This window comes from Phycodurus eques, chromosome 9 (assembly GCF_024500275.1).
Source record: "Phycodurus eques isolate BA_2022a chromosome 9, UOR_Pequ_1.1, whole genome shotgun sequence".
Lineage (NCBI taxonomy): Eukaryota > Metazoa > Chordata > Actinopteri > Syngnathiformes > Syngnathidae > Phycodurus > Phycodurus eques.
The window spans coordinates 20618569-20639753 of record NC_084533.1 but is presented as its reverse complement, the minus strand read 5'-3'; the positions used below and the strand labels follow the sequence as shown (position 1 = coordinate 20639753).

The following is a 21185-nucleotide window of genomic DNA, read 5'->3' as shown; positions in this document are numbered from 1 at the left end:
TCTGAGGACCTGGGTTCAATTCCCGGCCCCGCCTTTGTGGAGTTTGCATGTTCTCCCCGTGCCTGCGTGGGTTTTCTCCGGGCACTCCGGTTTCCTCCCACATCCCAAAAACATGCATTAATTGGAGACTCTAAATTGCCCGTAGGCATGACTGTGAGTGCGAATGGTTGTTTGTTTCCATGTATTCTGCGATTGGCTGGCAACCAGTTCAGGGTGTACCCCGCCTCCTGCCCGATGACAGCTGGGATAGGCTCCAGCACGCCCGCAACCCTCGTGAGGAAAAGCGGCTCAGAAAATGGATGGATGGATAAACAAAAATAATAACCATACAAAATAAAACTCCTCTCATTATTCTGGCTTTCAGCAAATGGAAATAATGTTGGTAATCATAATTATTTTAAACAGTAAAGGTTTAGTCTGATGCCATGTCAGACAGTGAGGAAAAAATGCGTAGGGGTCTTTTTATATAGTAAATGTTAACATCTGGTTTCATCTGTATACAGTATATAACTGGAGCACAAAATGTTTTTCCAATGTCTGACAATGGAAGGACAAGGAATTGGATGGGGTCAACAGCCAGAGAGAAGAAGAGGAAAAGGAGTGACGCTGCATGGCAAGGGATGGACGAACGTGCATTTCTAATGGGCTAAGGTCGAGGAAGACTGCACTGTAATCCCAGCACTGCATGGACAGTTGTCCCAAACGAAATTGTCCTATGTTTACATTTCTACTTTTTTTGTTTTCTTCTTTATGCTATACAGTGCTGTCTTTTCCTTTATATTGCAATCAGATGAGCTGTTAGCAAATTACAGTACAAACAGTAAAAGCGTAGATGTCAATCTTGTCCAGTCTCTTGCTATCAATCTCCCACATACACAAGTGTGATTTACAATTTAAAATAATTGTCATCAAAACTTTAGCCATAGTTTACATCAGAAAGTCCCTCCAGAGTACACTGTTATATATAAAACATGACTTAGCAATTTGACTCTCATCTGTAAACGCCGACACAAGGACTTGGCATTCTGATGCCACTGACATGTTCATTGACATATATTTTCTTTTGAGAGATGAACTAAGGATTTTGAGCCAGAGACAGGCTTTTGCAGGTAATCCATGGTGTTTTGTGATTTGTACAAATTGTTCTGAGAAATGCACTTACTGTTTTGCAAATTTCAAGATTGATTCGGGAAATGTATCAAAGCGACTGGGGAAAAACTGCAATTGCTCTGCCTGTCACTATGTCGCCGGCATAGATAAATGACCAAAGACATATTTGTAATTCATTATTAAGAATGTTCGTACAAATTAAGTGACAACAGGTAAAGATGAAGAGACAAACATATACTATTATTTACTCGCGAAGGTGAGGGAGGAAAAGCCTTACTAACCTTGCTCGGAATGGGGAACTTGGTTTGATCCGCTTTTCCAGGGGTGTGAATGGCTGTGAGAGGGGGTGGCCAGGAGTGAGTCATCTCCTAAATTCAAACACACATACAGTAGAAAAACACTTGTTATTAAGTGCTTTTGACAATTCTAGATGATCTAATTTACATGTATGGACCAAACAAAAGAGAAGTACAAATCTGTATAAACTGTGAAAATTCGGACTAATAGTTTGCAAATCTGACAACAGGGATTTAATTGTACAAGGACTTGGATGCAGAGGTAGCTTTCAGTTATGATTTTGTAGACTTGCACATCTGACTGAACTGTATTATAACTCAGATTATAAAGTGAGAAGTGCCAACTGGCAGCACACTCAGGGATCTGAGCATGAACTAAGTGTAGAGTGTTCAGTGTCCAAAATAAAAGATTACTCCAGCTGGTTGCATTAAAAGCTAAACGCCGGCAGTGCTACAGCATTGTGATTTAATTACTAATCACAGTCTCTCAGTACAATCAATTCCAGCCTCAATATGTGGGAGCTTTAACTAGTTAACAGAATAAACATTGGATGTGCCTTTGTGTGTGTGTGTGTGTGTGTGTGTGTGTGTGTGTGTGTGTTAGTTCCTCAGTGCTATTGAATCTCCAAAGCACAACAGTGTAAAGGAAGTTGATACCTCTGTTGAAAAATCTGCTCCCAGAGCAAAGTAAAATGTCTTTACAAGCTCTTTATACTAATGACAATAATGCCCAGATTTAATTGGCACTATTGGGGAGGGATTACATTAACAATATGTTTATTATTGTAATTGTAGTTTGCAGTGGTATAGAAATGCACTGCTTTATAATACTGCATTTCTTTTGTATTCATCCCATGTCATGTAGCTAAATGAGGTTATCACAACAACAGAAACACAGAACGCTTAAATGGATATTAAATGAATACCATTTTGCATTATGCAGACACAATTATCATACAATTTGGTGTATTGAGCAAACTGTTTTTTAAGCCGCACGTTGTGCATGCTGTGCTGCCCCTGTGGTGTGCACACCTTAGAAGAACGACGCCTTTGAGCATTGTTGGATGTTCTATCTGTATATGTTACTGCCGTGTTTATGATAGCGTAACAGTTGTGTGATGGTTTGCAATGACAGCAATATCCAAGTCAATTTCTGTTAGCCTGTCTATGGTCTTTCCCTTTGCATGATAGCATTAAACTAGTGGACTTACAGTATGTTTGCCTAATGATAATGGCAATGATGCTGTGTTAAAATTACTCAAATTTAACATTATGACAAATAAACTGCTTGACGCAAGAACATTTTGCCTCATTTAGAGAGGTGTTCGCTGTCTGCTGAACGAAACACTCCAATGTTAGGTAGGGCGGATTACAACCAAAAACTGGCAACCTGGTAGGAAATAAACAAGTGAAAATAGCACAAAGTAAAAAGGAAAAGACTGCTAGTGCCACAACCTATTATGCACATAAATATAAAATGCCATGTTCTCAGCATTATGAGGGCGTGATTTTTAGAAATGGTCAGAATTGAATATTGATCGGAGTTCTTCAGTGTGTGCGGATTTGATTTAGAAATGCAAAGGTTAACACTTCAATATGGAGTTAATTGAAAAACTCATGAAAACTAAAAATGATTTTGGTGAGTTAAGGATAAGCTAAGAATAACCGCATCCTAGAGTGGCATGGCGCAGTAGTAAGTGTATGCCCTGCAACAGGAGTGTCGCCAGTTCGTATTCCCGCCCAAGCGCTCGTAGTCGTTGTGTCCCTGGTCAAGACATTTAACCCGCATTGACCATGAATCAATGTGGTTGGATGTTTGGTGGGGGTCGAAGAGGCTGTAGGCGCAGAATGGCAACCACGCTATCGTCAGCCTGCCCCAGAGCAGCTGTGGCTACACAAGTAGCTTACCACCACCGGGGTGTGACTGTGGTGTGAATGAATAGTGTGTGAAATTGCTTCTTGAAAGATAAGTATGTAAGTGAAATGCATTATTACCGGTAGTCATGAGTAAGAATAGATGAGAACTTCCACAAATGAAACACATCGTTCTTTAGGCAGTTAAAACTCAGGGGAGAAGTTGCGGAACTTGCGGTTTACAGTCAGCACTTCATGATATATGGCAGTTTTTGAAGTATTTGGACAATGACAGCATTTTTATGATTTTAGTCATGAAAATAGAGCCCACAGTGTTATTTAAAGAGATTTCACAAAAATATGTCATTTTTCATTTAACGTTATGTAGAGTAGCTCTATTTTCATGCGCGAAAAAGTATTTGAACAAGGTGAGAGACAATACTTTTCACTCATTAACTCCATTGTGGTGTGGTATACTACAAACATTGTTTACAAATATGTCATTGTCTGAATACTGCGAGTCATTGTAGTCTATTACTCAGCTAGACTGGGACTCAAGCAAGTCTGATGTAACTTTTTTTTTTGTTTTTTTGGTGGCAGTTAAGTTATTGTACACTGATTTAAACACATAAACAAACACTCATCTGCCACACACAGCTCACAGTGTGAAAGGTCTATACAAGATCACTGACGTCACAACTCAAGCACCTCCTCAGTGGAGTGGATGATTCATTGGATGAGTCATGTTTATAGGGGCGTATGTATGTGTGTGAGCTGCAATGTTTAATCTATTCCAGTGGTTTTCAAACTTTTTCCAGCAAGTATAACCTCAAAAAAATAAATAAACACTTGTCTATCCAGTACCACCATCATGCCCATGTTAAAACATAGTAGCATCGTAGGCCTAGGTGTTCATCAAAAATGAGAGAGAGGTTTTACAACCCCAATACCAATGAAGTTGGGACATTGTGTAAAACATAAATAAAAACAGAATATAATGATTTACAAATCATGTTCAACCTACATTTAATTGAAGACGGCGACTACGACAATGACTGGTGTACGTTAAGTGGACCTTAACCGTCAAATCTTGATTCCTGTCTTCAAAACACCCTTTCCCAGACCAAATGGTTGGGGAAGACTATGTGGTTAATATCCACCGACGCGCGTGAGGCTCCACCCACTGGCGTTGAGAGCAACTGCAAGCGCCAGAACTTGTGGCCGTGCCTCTGATGTTTGTTAACAGAAGATAAAATGTCCGTTTTTATACCTTGCAAACTCTGTAGAAATATTCCAAATGTATTCCTTGGTGTCTGTGTCCCCATTCTCACTTTGACAGGTCCTCTGCATGATTTTGAAAGCGGTTCATGATTTGAAATCAAACAGTACGAAATGTTGTATTAAACAATAAGCAACCCATCTGCCACGACCAAAGTTTAAACAATGATTCTACGCGTGAGAGTACAAAGTTGGGAGTGTTTGAGATGATTATTTTAAAACCTATTTACTCAAATTTGTGGACAAGATTCAGGCTATTTATCATTTATTTATCATTTAGTTTAGCCCAGCGACCACGCACGATGTCCTCTTTTCCATTTTTGTACGCCTTATTTTCTTTCTTTCGTTTACCCTTAGTGTTATGTTCTTGTTGTAGTTGTGTGTTTCATTAAATATACCATGAAATTCCACTCGTGGTCGTATTTTGTGTGTTCTGAATTTAAGTAAACCTCTGTAACCTAGGACTCAAAATGTCGTAGAGTGTCGCGACCTCCAGATTCTGAGACTGATTAAAAAGGTTTGTCGTCATTTCGCCTAAAGTTAAACTGGAAATATTTTACGTGGTGCCCTTTTCAAGACATTAGTTTGATTTTTACCAATTAAATCAAAATTACGATAAACCGGAAGTAACGCCAACGTTGCTCCCAGTTTATTACTTTATCCTAAATTGATTACAATTCGTATTTCATACATAATCGCTCCAGTAGTGTATTCAATTAAATATAGGTTTAACATGATCTGCAAATCATTGTATTCTGTTTTTATTTATGTTTAACACAACATCCCAACTTCATTGGAATTGGGTTTGTATTTTTAAAAAGTATATTTAATATTATTGAAAGCTACTGTAACAGTAGGCATATTTTGAACATCAACACCTATCTTAAATATAGTGAAAAAAAACTGCACTTAAATGAATATTACTTAAATCCAAATTTTAATACATTTCTTTTTTAATCTAAATTAATGTTGGAAATGAAAATTCTAAGACACCAAATTCAACTGCATTATCCTTAAAAGTTAAATACAAACAAAGTATACATAAAAAGTACTGTACTGGATTAAAAGAAGAAAAATGTCATCACTATACAGTTTGAACATTTAATTCAGTGATTCGTTCACATAATACTAGAGGGAGCCCACGTACCACTGGTGGTACTCGTTCCACACTGAGAATCACCGATAAACAGGGACACCGTGTACACCATGTGAGTGTAGTGCAAATGTGTGTATGTCTGATGTAGATTGTGTTGCCAGGCAACTCTTTGACATGTGCACATTAGAGGAACGACTATGTTTTGACAGACAGCATTCCTGATTATGCATCTACAAACTTGTATGTGTATTTTAATTATGTGTGTTTGCGTCTATAAATATTATTGTGAGCGATTACCTCAGTCAGCCACAAATCCCCTCTCTCTCTCTCTCTCTCTCTCGCACACTCTCTCCGTCAAGCACACACAGACCTATATCTCAAAATGATTTTTGTCTTATTGTCAGCTAGTCCCAGGAACAATTCTTCTGAATTCATTACAATAAACAAAAAGTCTTCAGTTTTCACTGGTCATTCTATCAGGTTGTCTCTTGCGGCTCACACCTGTCTAGTGTGTTGCTTCATTTGGTTAAAGGTAAAATACCGGCGACACACCAATATAACTGAGGGCATATTTTAAGAAAAAGTGATTTCCCAGTGGAACAACTAGGAAGAGGCACATGCAAGTGGCATTCGAACGAACATGAACGATGTGTATTCCACTTTTATGGTGACAATATCTCTACTCAGTGCAGAAATGCTTACTATTATTATACTTTATTACAATTCATTACTACCAACAATGAATACAAACAATAGCATCATTCAGTACACTTGCACTTTTACATTAAAACAAATTTCTTTGGGGGAAAATTAAGGCTACATCGTTCTTTGATGCATCTGTTTTCATCACATTCCTCTTAAAACCAGTGAATGAAAACAAATACATTTTGTTGTGTTTGTGGATTTGATATTTGAAAATGATTCGTGCAACCACAATGTGTACAACCAGTGATTGGCTGGAGACAAGGCCAGGGTGTATCCCGTCTCTAGCCTGAAGTCAGCTGGGATAGGCACAAACTCATCTGGAACCGTATGAGTACAAGAAAATAGATAGATGCTTGCAACCACATTGACACACACTAAAACCCCCTGAAGTACAGAGTTGACATGCCGTATCTTGACAATTTGTTAAAAAAGCAGGTGGCTAGCTATACAAAGTTATATATTATTAATATACTGTGTAAATGAGGCATACCTGTCTTAATCCATGGGGGGTAAAATACGGTCTCCTCTGTTTATTTTGTGCTGTGTACGTTTGCACTCTTTATTAATGAGATTTTGCTAATCTGCTGTTACGTTGTCCTTTCAAAAGGTGTTTTCTTAAGGGACTTCACTGAATCTCCTCCATTTTACAATTGTCTCAACTACCTAAATTCGATCTGTGCGCAAGAGTTTACACTACTGAGCAAAACGTCTTGGTCAGTCAGCACTTTGTTGTTTTAATGAGTCAGTCATTCTGACGGGGCAAAGGATCTTTTGGATGAAGATGTGGATATGTTTAAATCATGAGGAACTCACTGAAGCAAGCTTATAAATTTGCTTTTTTCCCCCTCTGTTAACAATTTGATGTCCTACGATACATATACAGTAAAATAGTCGGTGTTGTTTGAGTTGAATGACAATTCATCTCTTGAATGTTGATTAATTATGAGCTGCTCAACTCAATAGCAGTAAGTATATATAAATATATTCCCATTTCGAATTTGCTGATTTTTCCACTTGACACGGCTAAAGCACAAATTGAATTCAATAGCACACCAATTTTATTGGCATAAGGCTTCTCATGCAGCTCACAGCACACTGATCTGTCACACAGGCCATTGACCGGCATATTGATTTGTGAGAGGGAGAGGTGAATGACAGAGGGCAGAAAGCGATGAACAGGCACACAAAGAGAACATCGTGAGATAGAGGATGGTTCCAGTGATGGGTGACAGCGGAAAGTGAGCGATAAGTTGATATCACATTATGTGATATGCTGTCTTTGACAGCTTCAACTATCCTGGTTGGTGAAGTGACGAATCTACTCTGAACTCACTTTGGGAAAAGGCAACAAAACAAACAGAAAATAAATAAGGGTGCCAAGTGTTTGTGATGAAGTTAATCTATGTCATTCTTATGACATTTAGCTAGGAAACAAGGGTAGAAAGAATGAGAGATTTCTGCATTACGTGATTGTGACAAAGCTTATTTATTATTAACACAAGCCAACAGAACTATTACATGTATTCCCTGTATTTATCTTTCTCTCCATCCTGTCCTTCCTGGCTACAATCTGTCTACCACTAAAGAGGGAGAAAAAAAAAACATTTGCAAGGAACCTTAAAAACACTGATGATCATTGCAATCAGTGTGTGTGCACGTGTGTGTGGTGTGTGTGTGTGTGCTTGAGTGTGTGCGTGTACAACATACCCGCAAGATCTCTTCTACACAACTGGAGTCATTTGGAAGGTTGACCTGCAGAAACCAAAAGGAAGACAAAAAAAACCTGTCAGTATTAATAGAAAACATTTGTGATAAGCATAATATGGCTCAAGTTACATACAACAAAAGGACAATCTGTTGAGGAATACAAATGCAGCGCTTCAAATATCTATCATCCATTCATATTTTCTATATTTCAGATATTTTCTGTATGGATGCTTTGAGATCCCATCCCAGCTGTGAAGGTCAGCTGTGTGAACCACTACACAATTAAGGCTCAATTTGACGGGGCTCTAATGTTTAGTGTTAACTCTCTCATACATAATCACTTCTCATGGGTGAATATAATTCCCCCGTGCTTTCATGCTGCCTTTCCTATAAATGCTTCTGATTGCAGTCCCTGACAGCATGGCGGCATGGCAGTGTGAATGTTTGTCTTTATATGAGCCCATGAGTGACTAGCGACCGTCCAGGGTGTCCTCCGCCCCTCCAAAGTCAGCCAGGATAGGTTCCATCTCCCTGCGACCAAGAACAGGATAAATGGTATAGAAAACAGATGGCTTGATGGATGGATGCTGTCTGATTAGCTACGGTGGACCTTACTGTTATGGGCTATTGTGCAGGAGCAACGACAATGTGTTTTAAAAAATACTCCTGTGTTAGTATCTTCATGTAAAAATTCAAATACATTGATTGTTCGACTTAATATCTTTGATTTACACTGTCAGAGTGGTATTCATGTAACAATGATTTATTTGATTATAGCTGTAATTTGCAGTGAAGTTCATACTGAAGAAATACAGAGGAGAGTTTTTGTAACCTGCACTTGACTCCTCCCCCCAAATGCACACCAGTCACCTGAAGTCCAATTGAATATACATGAGAAAGAATCTCATAACATCATGTCAGATGAATGACTATAGATCCATTGCATCCTTCTAAGGTTTTCTAAATTGAACCTGGCTATTTACAGAATCTTGGACCAGATATCGTTCGGGTCTTTGCTCTGGACAAAGAGAAAGGAGTCCTTACAGTTTGGGGATCAATTATATTTTGTGTAGTCTTGTCACACCACGATAAGAGATACTAATGCCAAGACTACAAAGTGACTACCAGTACTTTATCTATTTAGAAAGGTGGCACAACTAACCAAATTCTTGAGTTTTAGTTATGGTCAAAACAAAAGTAAACAATGAAAAGTCTCCCATAAAAATGAAAGCATGAGCCAAACAAATGGGTTTCTTGGAACAGCTGCGCTTTGCTGTGTGAGTTCAGCCAAAGCGCATGTTGTACTTCTAGCATTATTCGAAACAAATCATTATTGTCTCTGCTGGATTTGCACACTGCATTGTTAGCTAAATGCACCCCACACAAGTATAAATGCCACGGCCAAATGAGTGTTTCCAAAAAGCATTTGAAAACAAAATAAAACAGTGTGATGGACTAGTTCTTGGCTTGGCGCTCCCAGTCAGGCTCAATAAAGAAGGAGTGAGGGATAAAGGAGCAGCTGGAGGAGAGGAGAGCAAATCCCTCCATAACCATAACCTCTGTCGCATAACATCACTAACTGCCCCAACACGAGCATCAGGAAACATTTAGTACCCGCGATAATGACGATGACATCATCTTCATCGTGAATTACAGCTATTAAAACCACAAGGGACACTGGCATATGCTATGTAACAAAAAAGTACTTGACCAATAAAAGTGAAACAATATATTATCATTCATTCGTTAATAATGAGGTACAGCCATTTATAGCAATGCGTAAACATAGCAAATTGGAGCTATATATATCGAGAAACAGGCCCACTATTTAGCACGCAATATGTGACCCCTCTCCATATATTGGAACATTTGATTTTATAAAGAAATATTTACACAGCATTATACTAAATTGATACAACAATTGAGAGTTTAACTAGAGAAGATTACAAATTTAAAATTGGTTTAATCAAGACGACTCAAGGAAATATCATAACTCTGGATTCTTGCATGTTTTACTACAGCCTCAGTTCCACTTACAGGCAGACTGTATGTTAATAACTTCCTCTACTTGGCTTATGGCTTCTTCGTCAATTCCATAGTTTAAAAATCTTCCTAATTTCCTGTTCTTGCGAGAGATACAATTATGGTAATCCTGGGTGGTAATAGTTAGCAGGCTATTGGTATAGTGTCAGGATTCGGGTCACATGACTTGACTGAGTCAAACTCAAGTAACCAATTTTAGCACTTGGGACTTGCTTAGCTAAATCTTATTAAAGACACGACTTGAAAACATGTATTTTCCAGTTGTCTATGAGTTTTGTTTCTAAAAGAAAGAAAGTTTTTTTTTTGAGTAGTACACGCAAACCTGGCAACTCTCCAGCATGTATGATGCGGTATGGAGAAGCTCTCTCATGAAGCAAGTATTACGGAGGGAGCTCAGAAGATTATTACATTTGATGGGTTCACACGCAGAAGCCGACCACGCCATTTAGACAAAAATAGAGGTGATAGCAGATTGCCTATCGTGGCAGTGTTTGATGTTGGATTTCCTAACCCCACAAAACCAAACAACTGATGTAAAGCTCGTTGAAAATAACAGTTTTATTTCAGAATCCCACAAGAGACCTATGCATTTTACTGCAGCTAGCATCATCTCAGGGATGTTTGCAGTGGAAGCCTCCCTGGCATGTGAAGAGTAAAAAACAAAAACAAATAATGGTTTAAATTATATATATATATATATATATATAATCATAATAATATATATATATTGTTATAATATTTATAACAATAATAATAATTATACACACACACACACACACATGTGTATATATATATATATATATATATATATATATATATATATATATATATATAGAGAGAGAGAGAGAGAGAGAGAGAGAGAGAGAGAGAGAGAGAGAGAGAGAGAGAGAGAGAGAGAGATACATACATATATACAATGTACATATATATATTAGAGGTGGGAATCGATTAAACTCTATAGCGTTAAACTAACATCAACCTCAAATTAAACTGCTCATGTTTTCCATCTGTATATCTGGAACAGGAGTATGTTGCTACGGCTACCAGTGTTTGGTCTTTGTTTCCAGTTGGCTACATGCCCCTTCAGACAGGATGGCATACCGAATGTATTGTAATAAAAGACACACCACTCACACAAAAGCCTCTAGGTTCTGTGAAAAGCAACCAGCTGTATTATATTTGAATGGTAATGTGAGTGTTGCAATGTGTATGTTTATAAGTGTGTTTGTAAAGTTAGGTACTGAGATATGGTTGCAGTATAATGCAGAACTTTAAAAAATGTGTAAAAAAACAGATATGATGTCTCTGCTGGGGAAGGGATGGAACTAAGAATGACAAGATAAAAAAAAAAGAGTCAGCGGTGAGTTGGGTGGAAAACCAAGGCAATTACTGAGGCAGAAATCCTTTTCTGTCTGAAATAGCTGCTCAGATGATAGACGTCTATACACATGAACACACGAACAATGGGTTTCTCTCCCACTTACTCCTCACCAGACACACACACAGACACACGCACCCTTGGTGTTGAAGGACCCAATTTTTTGTAGTCGACATTAAGATAACGATAGTCGAGTTGATGTCGAATAATCAATGATGTCATTGTTCTTTTTCTCAACTTGATTGTGCCAATGTAGAAAAATAAAATTAATGTAAAAAAATTGCTGTGCAAACTTGAAACAATCTCGCTCAATCACACAATCTGGCTGCTGTCCTGAAGGCAAACACTGACTCGTTTATCCAATCACATTCAGATACCTTCAAGGTACAGTTGGAATTTGTACAATTTGAATTTGTCTAGCAATTTGTACAATTTGTACAATTTGAAATTGTCGAGCAACAATTTTTGTGACACAAATTGGTTACTTGCTCCAGTATATAAGAACAGTACAGTGGAACCTTGATTTAAGGGACCCCGATTTAACTGATATCGGAAATAACGGACTGGCTGGACAGTACATGTGTCCAGAAATAGTTTCCACTTGTCACTTAAACTGGTGTTGACAAACTCTGTTAGTTCCAGAATTGGCCACTGTTGTTTCCTGGCGTTGTGGCGCAATATAGGCAGAGACTGGGATACATTTCCGGGTAATATACAATATGACGATATCCAATCAACAGACATACACGTGCATACATGGTGGACATGTTGATTGTGAGGACATTTCATCAAAGGCACTGCATTGACCTGTGGCACCCATTTTGAATGTGGTGACATTTCTAGGCATTGTATTGATGTGATGGCCATGACGGCAGGAGTTCTATCTATTTTCGCATAGAGCTCTGCGGAGAGGGAGCGCACATAGTGATGGTGTTCAAGAGGAATATGGCACACAAATCTCTGAAGTGTGGAACATGCTATTTTTGGTACAGGAACAGTTTTTTTTTTTTTTTTTGTAAAAAAAGCCGTTCATCTAGGCCAACAGATTTGGAAATAGGCAGTACACTAACTCCCTACGGCTCATGTAAGCGACACGCCTTGAGCTGGCTATGACTACGTCAACAATGTCACCACCAAGCACACCTCTAAAAACCTGCTCTGTCCGACTGAAATTTTCAGTTAATAGCCATCATAATTACAGAGGCAGTATTAATACAGTTGCACAGTAAAACCGTTCCAGCATAAAACGGATAGACATCGATCCTCCATTCTAGTTGACATGGCAGCCAAACAGGACAGGTTTAAGAAAAAGAAAAAAGCCATGTGGTTGCCCAATTTTTTGTCGCAATAAGGACCTTAATCCTTGTCGTTCATGTGCGTTTATGTTACCTGTAGTTCGTTGAATGTTTTTCTTATTTAATTGTCAAGTTCCATTTATGTTGCATTTTTTGTTGAAACCCTGATTGTGACCTGCCGGTCAGTTCCGCTGTATGTCAAACAAAGCTAGGCTTCAAATAACATGAGAATTTAACATCTATGTAAGATGCTCGCGTGTCCTTCGTGGTATGAGCTCAATAAAGCTTTCTTACATGGAAAGCAATAAGAGCCTTCATCCTTGAGAGACTCATCATCGAGGAGTCCGGACTGCGATTCATCGATTGAAAGCTATAATAGCATATACACATTATATAGAAGAGTATTTGGACATATAGTGTAACCTTGCTACAAATTAATTCTGTTCCGTGTGTCGGTTCACGACCCAATATGCTACCGCACAAAGGTTGCTGAAATAAAATGGAAATCATAATAATCCTTTCCAGCCTAAGGACGAAATTACTTTCACCTTGTTTTTATTGGTGTGATGTTAACAATAAATGTAGTACATTTTATTATTGACATTATTATGAAGAAATCCCACGGTGTGTTCGCGAGCAAATCACTGTGCAACATCACTGTGCAACATCTTTTCGCTCCAAGTACTGTGCTTTGGGAAACACTTTGTGGGATGTGGCGGCCATTTTGGGCAACTGATATCCATTGTCATCATAAACAAGGCTGTATCATTACGGTAGTGAAAGATCGCAAGTTAAAATTTAAGACATTTACAGGGAAACATTAGATCACAAAGCCTCGCTAACACTATCACGAGCGAGCTCTCGTACCATCGCCAAACGTGGAACCCGGGCAGACTTTCACCTCTCTTGTTGCAGTTAACACTCGCTGGCTAGCTAGCGGCTCCTTCTTCCACGGAGGGCTCCCGACTTTGCTGCGCCTGCGGCCTCCACGGAGAATCTAGTTATTTATTTATTTATTTTTTAACTGTGTTTGTGTGTGAGAAGCCTCTTTGGTTCTTGACAATAGCGGAATACAAATCTGATTAGTTATTATTATTACAGAAGTATAGATGGTAGATTTCGCCAAACCAAACTGCACAAAGAGATCACAAACACAAACCCCACTTTCTTTTCACGTCCACTGGAGGCATGCTGAGTGCTAACTTAGAGCAAAAAAATATATGTGTACCCAATGATATTCACGCAGCGCGAAAAAAGGCGCAACTGAGCCGATTGTCCGTGTACTGTAAATTTGTACACCGGCTCATTCATAAACCGAGGTTCCAACCTACTCCACAGAAGACATAGGGGGACTCGAATCAAATGACGTGACTCAGGCCAACTCGAGTTGCCAGTTTTATGACTTAACTTACTTGCTTGCCAATAGTAAAGAAATACTTGACTTTAGACTTGGTAGCTAAGAGACTTGACCTGAACTCCATGACTGGACAAGTCACTTCATTTTGAGTTGTAAATCTGCATTTAAATTCAGAGACTTTTACTTTATTTTTGAAATAAACATTTTTGGGGGGGGGTCATTCGCGCCAACCTGGCAACACAGTCTGCATAGTTGCACATTTTCCAGTGTGAAGTGAACAACGATGGAAGGCGCGCCAAAGATAATGCAATTTGGATTCAAGGATTATGTTGTTGATGGCAACCTGCATGTTTTGCAACTTGTACATTAAAGACACAACAACAACGATGTCTAACTTTATCCGTCACTACAAAGCACTCAAAAAGACAGGAAAGCTAATTTAACAGTTTAGCTAGCTGGTCAAACATGAAAAGTTTCATAGACTGGTTTGGGATGACTACAAATAAAAATTATGTGATTGTGAACGTTTTAGTACAGCTAAGTAATGTAACTAGCGGTGTGACAGTTTATGATAGTTGTCTGAACTTTTCATTTCGGTCCATAAGCATGCAACTCTCTCTCACTTACTAATGAGGCGAAGCGAGGTACACTCTCGAGCAGAAGGTAGCGCCTAAAATACAATGCCAACACCTTAACGCAGAAGAAGTGAAGCAGCTTTGAAAAAAAAGAGATGTTTGCGGGCAGGATGAAAGAGTCAGTGCTCGAAGATACTAGGTACGTTATAGGTCTGCTGTATCAGATCACTTTGCAATACGATCACGGTGATAAAAAAAAAAAAAAAAAAGTCATTGACAAAAGTGCGTTCCACCAATAGTAGGTACAGTACAAATTTTGAGTAGCTACGTGTGAATATAATCTTCATACTACTGAACGTTTTTATTGAAGTGTCACCATTAAAATATCATCTGTTGTGTCAGCACTGTGATAAAGCTTTGTGCACTGTTTGTGAAATGGAGACCACAGCATATGAAAAATAACCTTTAATCTAATGAATTGTCCAGTCAGTGCTTCTAAATGAGATTGTTTAATTCTGAACACAGCCAAATCCCTAGTTATTTTATTATTATTATTTATTTTTACTTGTCTCGAAAAGATTTCCATTTTAAAAAAAGAGTTGTACAAGTTATGTCAAATTAAAGGGGAAAAACGTATATAAAAATACAAATATTTATTATATATAAATAGCCTCTATATTTTTACATCACAAAAAACCTGGCATTTTAACAGGAAGATGTAGACTTTATATCCACTGTAAATACTGTACAGTGTTGTGCCAGTCTTGGCTTTTGTTTAATGGTGTTCTCTTAAGAACTGTAGGAGTTACAAGGCTGTCACCACAAAGTACACAGCATAGTTTGTTCCGAAATTGAGTTCAGTTAAATTGAGTTTGAAATACAACTTTAAAACAATTCCGTCCAATAAATTCAATCAATTATAATCTCAGTTGTTGTTCATGTAACTTTTACAAGGTGTGAATACTTTTTTTAGTGTTATGATTTGTAAAATAAAACATTTTATTACCACTCAAATATATGTTGCGACTGGAGCAAGATTGTATGACTTGACTTGCTTAAACCAAGTAATGACTCGACTTGACCTGCTTGAAATTTAGTGGCAACTCGATTTGACCTGCTCCCACCTCTGCTCCACAGTACTGCCGTTATTTTCTGGTATGATTATTTCTGTGATCCCAAATATGAAATGTGTTCTCTGTGACGCCATTCTGAAAATTTAATATATAATCAGTCATTTGTCTGAGAAGTTTAAGGGATTTCATATTGATTACATTTAACTACGACATTAACCTCAAGGGACTAAAACAATTCCATGGTGACTTGTTTCTTTTATAATGCAATTAGATTGATTAAAACACAATTATAGTCATTTACTAAAAAAATAAATAAAATAAAAAAAGATTCCTTTTGTGCCTGTGTTGTGTTGAGAGAGAGCAACCAAAGAATAAATTCTGAAAGTGAAATGATGGGGGAAAACAAAGACAGTATCAAATACAATAAAATCTGCTGTCTAATGAATGCAATTTTTTTTTCCCTTTCTGTGTCCTCTGAGAGCTGCTGTTAACTCAACCGCTTCACTTCCTGTTATATCTCAGTCATTTCTCAGGATTTCTTGTCAGGAACTGACAAGGAAAAGGCTCATATTGTTGCAGAGATTACATGAAGTACTGTAAACACTGTCAACAGTTGGAAAGGTCAAAGTCTGGCACAGAGACAAACTGTTGCTGTATTGTCATAGAAAAAAAGGAGTGGTGTCAAAGGGAGCCGTCAGTCATCCAGTTGGTGCTATTGAAGTTTCTGAAGATTGAGGTCCAGCCGGGTTTAGAAAATCTTCAAGGATTATTTATTTGTTTGTTTGCAGACTATTTGTTTATGCAGTTTCATGTGCTCCTGTTATCATCCATATTTCAGCTGTTTACAGAGCTGCACTGACCGGCATCACTGGGATTACCAGCATGTGAGATAGATCACAAGCTCTTCTCACAGTGTGTGCGTATGTGTCTGTGTACGTGTGGGTGCATGTGTGTGCATTCGGGTTATCCGAGGATGTCTGCATGAACTGCTGTCCCTAAAAACCTGCAGATTGTCCTGTATCCTTTAATGCGCTCTTTCTTCACATCGTTATTATCGGATTCTCTAAAATAGTTAATTTCACGTCTTGTAATTGTGTCAATGCTGAAGAACACAAAAACGTCTTACTACACCCACTATTTTGACATTCAACTACCATTAAAAATTCAAGATTCCCAACATTCAGGAGGTGTAAGAGATTACTTTTCACATATCAGAAATTCCCACTTTCCCCAGAATTCCACATTTTCCACACAAAAACCCTCATTTAAGTGAAAGACGCTCAACAAAAAGTTGCTCATATCTCTCATTCCAAATTCAAACTCTTCAGAGAATTTAGAACATCTTGGGAATGATCATTACAAACATTGCAAATACATTGTACATTGCAAATATTTTCTTTGTGAATGTATAAACACAGACAGAAAGCCGGGCTTCATTTCCTTGTCTTGTACTATGGCAAACGCGGCTAACCTCACGCCGGTGTTCGCCGACTCGGTCCTGGCTTCAGCCTGCCGACGTAAACTCGCACAGAGTTTGTCTGGCCTGCTCCTTGCCCACCGAGTGAGGCTCAGCGGGAACGTGTAAAGATCGCTGTTTGGACATTTTGCTTTTCAATTTATTTTAATCCCCTTATTTCTAGCCTCGCGTAACGTCGCATAATGGCCTGTGAATGAAAAAGTAAACGCCTACAGAGGTCTGTCAACCAATCAGCGTTCGTCAGCACAGCCCGCCCACTCAAACTGTTCCTGCTAGCTTTCGGTAAGACCCTACCCACCAGGAGGAACAAAATAATCCAAGGGGAACCTTCTGTACTCTGTTAGTTTTTTTCAGTAGGGACAGAGGAGAACTCAAGATACCAGGGTAGCTAGGGAAGTTCCTACAAAGATTCCTGCGGTGGGAAAGCCCCTATTCTTCTCAATTCATAGCATTTTAGAGCAGCTTCAGCTCTTCAGCATTCACACAAAATGTATTTTCTATTGTCTACTTTTATTAAATCTTGTCACTATCGCCTCACAAATCTATGTAGAAAAGTGCAATATAAGTGTAATGCATTATTATTATTATTCAATATTTTAAACAAAAAACGGCTCAATTAGGCCACGTCATAAGAGTGACTACTGTGTACCAAAAACTTTCATGTATAATTTCTAGCGAACACTGTATATCCACCTAGCACATAAAAAAATCATGTTCACTCAAAATTTGTAGCAATGCTATGAATCATTTGGGGCTGAATGTTACATATTCCGGCGGCACGCTGAACGACTGGTTAGAGCGTCTGCCTCACAGTTCTGAGGACCGGGGTTCAATCCCCGACCCCGCCTGTGTGGAGTTTGCATGTTCTCCCCGTGCCTGCGTGGGTTTTCTCCGGGCACTCCGGTTTCCTCCCACATCCCAAAAACATGCATGGTGGGTTAATTGAAAACTCTAAATTGCCCGTAGGTGTGTATGTGCCCTGCGATTGGCTGGCAACCAGTTCAGGGTGTACCCCGCCTCCTGCCCAATGATAGCTGGGATAGGCTTCAGCACGCCCGTGACCCTAGTGAGGAGAAGCGGCTTAGAAAATGGATGTTACATATTCACAATTACACATAGAAACACACATACACACATACACTTAATGCATGTACACATTCACACTACTGTGCATCCATTTTTCCCCCTGCCTTTCCCTTCTTATTCCATTTGTTTATTTTTCTTACTTACTGCCCACCCCACACATTTATTTAGGTTTCTCTCTCTCTCTCTCTCTCTCTCTCTCTCTCTCTGTCTCTCTCCATTCTCTCTTGTCCTTCATCTTGTGTTTTCCCTTTCCAGGCTGCAAAGCGGCAGATAAGCAGTTGATGTACCATCCAATTAAATGTCGACATTGAAACATTGCTTCAAACAAGTCTTTCATTTTAGCCCTGTGCTTATTGGACTTGATCTAGTACAACCCCAATTCCAATGAAGTTGGGACGTTGTTTTAAACATAAATAAAAACAGAATACAATGATTTGCAAATCATGTTCAGCCTATATTTAATTAAATACACTACAAAGACAAGATATTTAAGATTCAAACTGATCAACTTTATTGTTTTTAACAAATAATTATTAACTTAGAATTTTATGGCTGCAACACATTCCAAAAAAGCTGGCACAGGTGGCAAAAAAGACTGAGAAGGTTGACGAATGCTCATCAAACACCTGTTTGGAACATCCCACAGGTGAACAGGCTAATTGGGAACAGGTGGGTGCCATGATTGAGTATAAAAGGAGCTTCCCTGAATAGCTCAGTCATTCACAAGCAAAGATAGGGCGAGGTTCACCTCTTTGTCAACAAGTGCGTGAGAAAATAGTCGAAGAGTTTAAGGACAATGTTCCTCAACGTACAATTGCAAGGAATTTAGGGATTTCATCATCTACGGTCCATAATATCATCAAAAGGTTCAGAGAATCTGGAGAAATCACTGCATGTAAGCGGCAAGGCCAAAAAACAACATTGAATGTCCGTGGCCTTCGATCCCTCAGGCGACACTGCATCAAAAACCGACATCAATGTGTAAAGGATATCACCACATGGGCTCAGGAACACTTCAGAAAACCAATGTCAGTAAATACAGTTCGGTGCTACATCCGTAAGTGCAACTTGAAACTATTATGCAAAGCAAAAGCCATTTATCAACAACACCCAGAAACGCTGCCGGCTTCTCTGGGCCTGAGCTCATCTAAGATGGACTGATGCAAAGTGGACGTCGTGTCCTCCCGGCCAAAGAGGAAACGAACCATCCAGACTCTTATGGATGCAAAGTTAAAAAAAAAAGAAATGGTGATGAAACACAGTCGTATACATGACCCTTTCCCAGCTTTTGGGGAACGTGTTGCAGCCATAAAATTCTAAGTTAATGATTATTTGCTAAAAACAATCAAGTTTATCAGTTTGAACATTAAATATCTTGTCTTTGTAGTGTATTCAATTAAATATAGGTTGAACATGATTTGCAAATCATTGTATTCTGTTTTTATTTATGTTTAACACAACATCCCAATTTCATTGGAAATGGGGTTGTATATGCATGCACTAGAGTGTGAGTAAGGCATTGTGTGTATGCGTGTGAGTTTATGTGTAAGTTGTACACTGAAAAACAGGGTCATTTGAAGTTCAGACTGAGTCCCTGCTTTGGTATAATAGAGTTCTTTTATGACTCAACTCCCCAGCTGAATTATCTTTCCCAAATATATCTTTACCTAATCTAGCAATTTACCTTACCATTTCTCCATTCTTAACAACTTTGGATGTTCACAGGTCTCAAAACAGTTTTCAAGCATGCAAACTCTTTCAGTCGACATATTAAGTGGACATATTATTAGGGTAACAAAAGCATGTCACAGACGTGTCTCCTTTAAAGTATAATTGTAACAACTCCATCGGAAAGGGGTCTCATAAATCCTTTATCAGATATTGAACATTATTTTGCTGTTAAATGCGGATGAGTGAAGAAGCGAGGAGGACAGTGTGAACAGAAGCTGTGATCAATACCACTGGACCATATAATTGCACTAAGATTGGGTTGAGGTTGAATACATTAATTAGCCATGTTTTGTGATGAATCACAGCCCAGAACAAGTTAGCTACATTATATACTTCAGTCTGTTTAAATGTGACCCCCAACAAATGTGAATACAATTTATATAATTTATATATCGAGTGGAAATTATTTTTTGTTTGCTTACCACACACTTTCGATGGCGTATGATACATTGTGTGCTGTTCTCTTCTTGATTGCTTTCAAAATGCTACTGCTGTTTTTCATCGGCAGTTAAAAAAATATATATATCAAAAATAAATCACATGGGACTTAATCATTCAAAAACTCAATGTATACAAGTGTGTTACTATGTATTTTTGTGTCTGCTGACTGCTGCTGTAACTCCTGAATTTCCCCTCTATGGATCATGTTTGGACTTTGAATGTTCTCCCCAGGCTTGCGTGGGTATTCTCTGGGTACTCTGGCTTCCTCCCACATTCCAAAAACATGGCGCTGAGGTAAAATTAAGTTAATTCATTTAAACCGGCCTGTGTAATTTAAATTGCTAAGGTGACGATACAAGTCAACGTCGATTCATCGATGATGTCATTGATATTTTTTTTCAGTCAAATGGCTGCGTGCGCTTTCGCCTCCACAAAAAAAAAAACTCCCCCACTCACATTCCCTACTCCACTGACTCCTTCATCCAATCACACACAATCTTCATTGACAAGATGTTATGTCCAATAATGCATAGACATAGTTGTATCATAAAACATGCACCAACACTGCGACACACACTAAAAGCAACACTTGTGTCGGTGCGTACAGCTGTATGGATGCTAGAAGCATGTGAAAATAATTTACCAAAGATGAGACAAGCCTATTCTCAAATACAATTAAATGG

General features: G+C 38.6%; 1 protein-coding gene across 3 annotated transcripts in view; it reads right to left on the bottom strand.

Moving 5' to 3' along the window:
- aff2 (AF4/FMR2 family, member 2) overlaps positions 1-21185 on the bottom strand; it is a 153631-nt gene that overhangs the window by 50185 nt on the left and 82261 nt on the right. For all 3 annotated transcript variants that reach the window (XM_061686251.1, XM_061686252.1, XM_061686253.1), the window contains exons 5-6: positions 8047-8091; positions 1392-1478 (exon numbers count right to left, since the gene is read on the bottom strand). In XM_061686251.1, the coding sequence (XP_061542235.1) occupies positions 1392-1478; positions 8047-8091 (132 nt within the window). The remainder of the gene's footprint in view (positions 1-1391; positions 1479-8046; positions 8092-21185) is intronic.